The sequence below is a fragment of the Geospiza fortis genome, unplaced genomic scaffold (assembly GCF_000277835.1).
Source record: "Geospiza fortis unplaced genomic scaffold, GeoFor_1.0 scaffold143, whole genome shotgun sequence".
Classification (NCBI taxonomy): Eukaryota; Metazoa; Chordata; class Aves; order Passeriformes; family Thraupidae; genus Geospiza; species Geospiza fortis.
Window position 1 is genome coordinate 141,152 of NW_005054590.1, and position 8,935 is coordinate 150,086.

The 8,935-nt window shown below is 40.7% G+C and overlaps 1 protein-coding gene across 1 annotated transcript; it reads right to left on the reverse strand.

The window, feature by feature from the left end:
- Positions 1 to 1,386: 1,386 nt before the first annotated feature.
- Positions 1,387 to 8,929, reverse strand: TXNL1 (thioredoxin like 1). Its single transcript, XM_005429973.2, has 8 exons — positions 8,920 to 8,929; positions 7,613 to 7,709; positions 7,125 to 7,298; positions 6,752 to 6,874; positions 6,139 to 6,208; positions 3,766 to 3,938; positions 2,598 to 2,702; positions 1,387 to 1,610 (listed from the first exon to the last, which is right to left on the reverse strand). The coding sequence occupies exons 1-8, from the start codon at positions 8,925 to 8,927 to the stop codon at positions 1,581 to 1,583; spliced, it is 780 nt and encodes a 259-aa protein (XP_005430030.1). The 5' UTR covers positions 8,928 to 8,929; the 3' UTR covers positions 1,387 to 1,580.
- Between the last annotated feature and the right edge of the window lie 6 nt (positions 8,930 to 8,935).

Below are 8,935 nucleotides of genomic sequence, written 5' to 3' on the forward strand. Positions count from 1 at the left end.
GCAAGGAATGTAAATAAAGTTCCAGGATCCAAATAAAGTTCATGAATAAAATAAATAACCTGAATCATTCTACAACTGTTCCCTGTGCTCTACAATAAACACTTTATTTGTGTATCGGCCTACAAGAAATATTTCTATTTGTGTGTCAAACTGCAATAAATAATTTCTGTAGCAATCTAGAATAAATATTTTTGTATCAATCTACAATAAATATTTCTATTTGTGTATCTATCTATAATAAATACTTCTATTTGTATCTCAATCTATTATACTTATTATATATTTGTGTATAACTAGCAATCTTTAATAAACACTTCTATTGTGTATAAACCTGTAATAAATATTTCTATTTGTGTACCAAACTACAAGAAATCATTTGTGTACTAATCTATAATAAATACTTTTTGTGTCTATCAATCTAGAATCAATATTTCTAATTGTGTATCAATCTGTAATAAATACTTCTATGAGTCTATCAATCTATAATAAATATTTCTATTTGTGTATCAAACTGCAATAATTTCTGTATCAATCTAGAATAAATATTTTTGCATCAGCCTACAATAAATATTTCTATTTGTGTATCAAACTGCAATAAATAATCTGTGTATCAATCTAGAATCATTTGTGTATCCAGCTAGAAGAAATATTTCTCTTGGTGTATCAATCTAGAATAAACACTTGTATCTGTATATCAATCTATTATAAATACTTAATAGATATTGGTGTATGGATTAGCAATTTCTAATAAATACTTTCCTGTGTGTATCAATCTATAAGAAATATTTCTTTTTGTGCATCAACCTAGAACAAATCCTTTATTTGTGCATCAATCTGTAATAAATATTTCTATGTGTCTATCAATCCATAAGAAATATTTCTATGTGTGTATCAAACTACAAGAAAATCTTTTGTATCCACCTACCTTACTATTTCTATTTGTGTACCAAAACAAATAAAAGAATACAAGTTCATGAATAAAATAAATCACCAGAATAACCCCACAGTCTGCTCCCTGTGCCCTGATTTTTAGGAATGAACCTGTGGGGTTCCTGCTCTGCAGGAATTTTGGGGAATGAACCCTAAAAATGTCATGAATAAAATAAATCACCAGAATAATTGTACAATCTGCTCCCTGTGCTCTGATTTTTAGGGAATGAACTTGTGGGGTTCCTGCTGTGCAGGAATTTGGGGAACGAACCCTAAAAATGTCATAAATAAATTTAAAAAACCAGAACTGTACAATCTGTTTCCTACTCTGATTTTCAGGAATGACCCTAAGAGGTGTGGGTAACAGCAACTCCAACCTTCCCTGCAGGTGCCACGGGAAACTCTCAGCAGCCCTGGCAACAGCCTCTGCTCATTCCTGCAAGAAGAAAATGCACCTTGGCAAAAGTCAGCGGTTTTATTTACAAATCCAGCAGCAGCAGCAGCAGCAGGAGGAGGAGGAAGAGATGAGGAAGATGCTCCAGCTAAAGCAATGATTTATTGGGAATGGCAGCAAATCAAAGGGACAGTCCCTGCTTATGGCAGCACTTATCCAGGAATGGAGAAAGGAAAACCAGGCTTTCCATGGCTTCCTAGTGGCTCTCTCCCTTCTTGCCCACTACCTGCAAGAGGAAAGAGCACAGTCAGCCCTCTTTGCCAAAAATTCCCTTTGTTCCCCCCTCAAAAATCTCAGTTTCCCCCCCAAAATTCTCAATTTCCCTCCCCTGCAAAGTTCCCTTTTTTTGTCCCCAAAATTCCCTTTTTTCCCACCCCAAAATTCCCTTTTTTCCCCAAAATTCCCTTTTTCCCCATCAAAAATCCCCGTTCTCCCCCCAAAAATTCTCCATTTCCCTCCCCGCAAAGTTCCCTTTTGTTTTCCTCACAATTCCCTTTTTCTCCTGTCAAAATTCCCTTTTTCCCCCCAAAATTCCAATTTTTCCCATCAAAATCCCCATTTTTTTGATTTTGGGAGAAAGTGGGAATTTTAGAGGGAAAAAATGGTAATTTGGGGGAAAAAATGAAGTATTTTACAAGGGGGAAGTGGTTATGTTGAGGAAAAAAATGGGGCAAGTGGGAAAAAGATGAAAAAAAGGCAGAAAAATGAGGAAAAAAGGAGAAAAAAATGGAGGAAAATTGAGATTTTGGGGGAAATGAGAGGGGGAAATGGGAATAAATAGGCAAATGAAATGGAAAATTAGAAAAAACAGGAGAAAAAGGGGAAAGATGGGAAAATGGCAAAAAATGCAAAAGAAGAAACACTGGCAGCCAACGTTTGGGAGAATGAGGGAAGTCTAAAATCTGTGTTTATTTTAGAGCAGCAGACTGATTTTTGAATGATCTTGAGTGGTAGGGAAGGGCAGGAAAAGCTGTTCAACTCCTTTATTAACTTATTAGCAGCAGAGAAATGAAGTTTTAGTTAAAAAAAGGAATGAAGTTTTAGTTAGGATCAAGTTTTGCTGCTAAGAATTAAGTAGGTGCCATGTTGGTGTTAGTGCTCTGAAATTTGTACCAGAAATATTGAAGCAGTTTGTTTTAAAATCGAAAATAAATAAAAGAAACTATTTACTTGATTTTATTTGAATATAAAAAAATCAAAGCAAGGAGCTCACTCGTTTGAAGTCGTTCATGTTGGTGGCCTGCACTGGAGTGCCAATAAATGTGAAATATGTGATTCTCGTCGTCTCCTCGTCACCATGATTGGACTGCACAAACAACTGCAGAGGGGAAAAACCAAAAAAAGGAGTTTAGATCTTTTCTGAAAAATCCTTTTGCCAGGATTCTTTTCTGCTGAGAAGCTGAGAGGCCTCAGGAACAAAATGTAAATTATAATTATCTGCTGCTGTGCAATGCAACAGGTGCATCTTTGATTGGTCTCATGTGGTTGTTTCTAATTAATGGCCAATCACAAGATTTTATTATCATTCCTTTCTATTCTTTCCTAGCCTTCTAATGAAATCCTTTCTTCCATTCTTTTACTATAGTTTTAATAATATATACATCATAAAATATAAATCAGCCTTCTGAACCATGGAGTCAGATCCCCGTTGTTGGGATCTCCAGCTCAGAGTGACTTTGAGAAGAGTTCAAAGTCTTTTTTCCCAGCCGGGCCCTTGAAGAAGGAGTCAGGGCTCTCAAGGTTGTTTATTGTATCTTATCTAGAAAATTCTTTCTCTTGTCCTGCTGAGGTCTGTCCAGCAGGACAGCTCCAGGCACTCTGCCTGCCCCCTTTCTACTAAAAACTACGTGTACACTGTTTACAATTACTTTAACTGATCTGTAAGTGCCAACAGCACAGCAGAAGATGGAGGCCAAGAAGAAGGAGAAAGGCTGGACATGCCCAGTTCCCTCCATACCAGAAACCTTAAAATCTACTTTTCCACCTCGTGATGACTTCACTATTATTCTACTTAACTTGTCATGGCTTTTTGGTTTTCTTTTTAGGTTGGTAACTTTCGGGTGTTTTGGGTTCTGAGCCGCCTGGCAGGGGTCCTGGCTGCCCAGGACAGACAGAGGGATGTCCTGGGCTCTGACATTCGCACACCTCGTCTCTTCCCTCTTCCAGCTGCTCCACATGTGGGAGCTGGCCACATCACAGCTTTTTTCCCATTCTACACATCTCTGTCTCTTCATTTAATAATTACTCAGAGAGCAGTGCTGTTTTCCTGGCAGCCTGTAAAACCCCCCCAGCTGGGATTCCCACAGTGCCAGGCTGGCTGGGCTCTGACAGAAAACGCAGACTACCAGAGCAGTGACAGCCCCTGAGCTGGTGGCACTCACAGTGACACTGTTGACATTCTGGAACTTGACGTAGCGCAGCTGCACGATGCCATCCTCCCTGATGTCCTCGGGGCCCAGCTGCAGGGCCTGCGTGGGCTCGCTGCGCTCCGCCTCCTCAAAGTCCATGGAGCGCGGCAGGTTGATGAAAATCTTGATGGACTTGGGGCCCTGCCCTGGGACACACAGGGAAACGGGAATTACAGTCTCCAGGGATGGATCTGGGGCCTGGGAATTACACTCCCCAGGGATGGATCTGGGGCCCTGCCCTGGGCACACACACAGGGAAATGGGAATTACAGTCCCCAGGGATGGCAGGACCCAGCCAGGAGATTGGGTTACTATAAAACCTGGGGAAGATTTCAGTGGATCTCACTCTGGCCTGGAATTACAGCCAGGTATCTCTCTGCAGCCTACCAAACTATAAATACTTCTATGTGTGTATCAATCTGTAATAAATATTGTATTTGTGTATCAAACTATAGCAAATATTTGTGTATCACTCTATATCTGTACAACAATCTATTATAAATAATATATATTTGTGTATAGATTATCAATCTATAACAAGCACTTCTATGTGGGTATCAATCTGTAATAAATACTTCTGTGTGTAGCAATCTGTAAGAAATATTTCTATTTGTGTATCATACTACAAGAAATACTTCATTTGTGTATCAACCTATAATAAGTATTTTTTTGTGCATCAATCAAGAATACTTCTATGTGTGCATCAATCTGTAACAAATATTTCTATTTGTGTATCAAACCACAAAGTATTGTGTATCAATTTGTAATAAATACTTCTATGTGTGTATCCACCTATAATAATATTTCTATTTGTGTATCAAACTACAATAAATAATTTGTGTATCAATCTATAATAAAGACTTCTGTTTGTGTATGAATCTATAATAAATACTTCTATCTATGTGTGTATCAATCTATAATAAATCTATCTGTACACCAAACTATAAGAAATACTTCGTGTATGAATCTATAATAAATACTTCTATCTATGTGTGTATCAATCTATCAGAAATACTTCCATTTGTGTATCAGGCAATAATAAAAATGTTCATTTGTGTATCAAACTACACCAAATACTTTATTTGTGTATCAACCTGTAAGAAATATTTCCATTTGTGTATCAAACTACAATAAATAATCTGTGCATCAATCTACAATAAATACTTGTATGTGTGTATCAATCTATAACAAACATTTCTGCGTGCATCAATCTATAATAAATATTTCTATTTGTGTATCAAACTTCAATAAACACTTCTACCTGTGTATCAAACTATAGTAAATACTTGTATGTGTGTATCAATCTATAATAAACACTTCAATTTGCGGATCAAACTATAGTAAATATTTGTGTATCAATCTATAATAAATATTTCTATTTCTGTATCAATCTCTAATAAATACTTCCCTGTTTGTGTATCAAACCACAAGAAATACTTCTATTTGTGTCTCAAACTTTAATAAATACTTTGGATTGCGTATCAATGTATAACAAATACTTGTATGTGTGTGTCAAACTGCAATAAATACGTCTCTTTGTGTATCAACCTACAATAAATATTTGTTTACGTATCAAACTACAATAAATACTATTTGTGTATCAAACTGCAATAAATAATGTGTGTATCAATCTATAATAAACCTATGTGTGCATCAAACGATAAGAAATACTTTACTTGTGTATCAATCTGTAAAAAACACTTCTATGTGTGTATCCACCTATAATAAATATTTCTTTTTGTGTATCAATCTATAATACTTCTGTGTGCATCAATCTATAACAAATAGCTCTATTTGTGTATCAAACTACAATGAATTGTGTATCAATTCATAATAAACACTTCTATGTATCAATCTATCTGTAATAAATATTTTATTTGCATATCAAACTATAGTAAATATTTGTGTATCAATCTATAATAAATATTTCTATGTGTGTATCAACCTATAATAAGTATTTCTATTTGTGTATCTATCTATAAGAAATCTATGCGTGCATCAAAGTATAAGAAATACTTTATTTGTGTATCACTCTGTAATAAAATATTCTATGTGTGTACCAACCTTTAATAAACACTTCTATGTGTATATCAACCTATAATAAATATTTTTATTTGTGAATCTATACTAAATATTTATATTTGTGTATCAGTCTATAATAAATCCTTTGATTTGTGTATCAAACTGTAAGAAATACTTTGTGTATCAATCTATAATAAATCCTTTGTGTATCAAACTGTAAGAAATACTTTGTGTGTCAATCTATAATAAATCCTTTGATTTGTGTATCAAACTCTCATCTTTGCCCATCAACCAACAATACATAATTCTACCTGCAGCACTCACCATTGTCTGGCCCCTGCAGTTTCATGGAGTAAAGCTTGACAGGCTGACTAAAAGCAACAGTGATGAGCAGCTGTGGAGGGAAAAACCAGAATTACACTCTGGTTTGTGCACTTGGAACCAACCCAGCACAGGAGACAGGGACAGGGCAGCTCCGGAATAAAATGCTGGGCTCACTTCCCCTGTTCCACCCATCCTGGGCCTTTGCTGCCCTGGGCCTGGGCATTCTCAGGGTGGAAAACTCTGGAGCCTGCAGGAGAACATCCCCAGATCCATGGGCAGCACACCCTTGGAGCCTGCAGGAGAACATCCCTGGATCCATGGGCAGCACACCCTTGGAGCCTGCAGGAGAACATCCCCGGATCCATGGGCAGCACACCCTTGGAGCCTGCAGGAGAACATCCCCAGATCCATGGGCAGCACACCCTTGGAGCTTGCAGGAAAACATCCCCAGATCCATGGGCAGCACACCCTTGGAGCTTGCAGGAAAACATCCCCAGATCCATGGGCAGCACACCCTTGGAGCCTGCAGGAGAACATCCCCGGATCCCCGCCCCCCCTTCCCTCCCGCCCCCCAGCCCCTCAGGAGAAGGTCCCTGGCCCACGGGCAGCACACCTGCTCGTCGCAGTCGGACTCCAGGTAGGAGGAGTCCTTGCGCAGGCAGTTCTCGAAGCCGTGCTCGTCGCTCTCGTTGAGGCACTCGCAGCCAGCCTTGTTGATGAAGGGCAGCAGATCCATCTGGGGACAGAGAGCACACAGTTCGCAGCTGGGACAGCCACAGTATGGCACACAAAATGCATTTTAATGACTAGGGACATTCTTAGGAAACATGTATATGTCAATATTTACGTTTTTTCTGGAAAAGAAAGCCCGGACAAGTGATTTTCTTGGGCAGCTCTGCCTAAAATCCAACTATTTGACTTCAAGTACATTTGCAAACCACCTGAGCTACACGAGCACTCCCATGAAGCTCTGGGGAGATACTCACATATCCCTTGGGGATGTCTGTGTCTTCACTGTTGCCAGGATCGTTCTCCAGGTGCTGTTTGATTTTGTCCTCCAAGCCCACGGCATCTGCTCCCTGGTACTGGTCGATGCGCACCTTGTTCCGGAAGAACAGGAACGTGGGCGTTGCTGAGATGTTGTTGGTGGCAGCCGTGCCCTGGGAGCAGACAGGAATCCTTTAGGAAATCTCACCTGCACCACTGGGAGCTACCTCGTCCCACCAATAAACCCATTTATTTATTTATTTCTGCATTTAATTCACCCTAGTGCTGTGTGCAATATCTAAAGCACTGTTTGGGGCTGAGGACAAATGAATTAATGAATTACTGCTCAACGGAAGGGCAGCACAGCAGGCATATTTCTCCTTAGGAGGGATTCTTGTCTCCCAGCTTGGGAGAAGTCACTGTCAGGGCTCCTGTGCCCTCCCCTGTGCCCATGTCCCGGGCAGCAGGAAGGCTCTGGAGCACACACCTGGCACTGGTGCACGTCCACCTCCAGGAACGTGGCCTGTGGGTATTTGTTGCTCAGGGCATTGAAGGCGGGCGCGATCCGCAGGCAAGGGCCGCACCTGTGGGAAAAGCGACACTTCCACTGAATGCCACTCTTGGTTTCTTTTTCACTGCCTGCCCCAAATGCAATTAGAACGTTCCTGCTCTCCCTGATATCCTGCTGTAAAAGCAGCCGCTCTACCTGGCTGACAGCTGCTGATCCAATGAAGGATGCCAACTGGCAATCTGCAATTTATTGCCTTTATTTGCAGCATTTTTACCACAGTCCTGCTCAAGAAAGTGTTCCAAAGGAGGGCAAAAGCAACAAGAAACTCCTATCATTAGTCCATGCTACCTCCTGGGAAAAAATTATATTTACACACAACTTAAATATTTAATGGTCAACACGTATCAAATTGCTCCCACAACAAATCTCATTTACACCTATAACATGTTATCCCCGTGTTTATTTGGCCCTGGGAGGACAGAGTTGGTTTCTTTTGATTCAATTGCATTGCCTTGGATGAAAATGTGTATTTTTTACTTATTCTGCGTCAGCAAAAGTGGAGGAAGTGCTCAGCTGCACCAATTCCTGTAAAAGGAGTTTCTCACTGAGAAAGAGAAACAAAAAGTGGAATAAAATAACCTCGATATAGAAAATTGGCACAAACCACCCATAACTAAGAGGCAGCAGCCAAAAAATAATGAGGTGCGCTGTGAACCCCCAAACCCCTGAGATTATCACTATTCTCCCTGATTTCACAAATTAACGGGGATAATTCAGATATCGAGGTTTATTTGGTGACAAATTCATCCCGATTTCACCACAGTCGCACCTCCCTGCTGAGGAGGGGAAAAGGGATACTCTACTTGTCCCGGGCAAATGGGGTGCGGATCCAGCCAAGTTTTATGGGGCAAAAGATGTTTTCCCAAGTTTTAAGTTGTTTTTAGTGTTGTCAGGGCCTTGTTCCCATCACTTTCCTGCCCTTTAACGGGGCTTTAAACCAGCGCAGCCCCTGCTCCCTCAGAGCGCCTGAGGGATGGCGGGTCCGCGGGCAGTGGGTTCGGCGGGAAAACCGGGAATTTATTCCAGGAGCCGGGAACACGGTGTTAAAAATCGCGGAACTTAGAAAGGCGCTGATGCTGCGACTGCACTGACGCGTTCCGGAGCGCCCCTCACGCTGCAAACCGCGCCGGGGAACCCCGAATAAAAACACGGGAACAGCGGAGCCCTTCCCGGGAGCCTGAGGCGGAACGGGCGCGCAGGAGCCGCCCCCCGCCCTCACTCACCCCCTCATGGTGAACT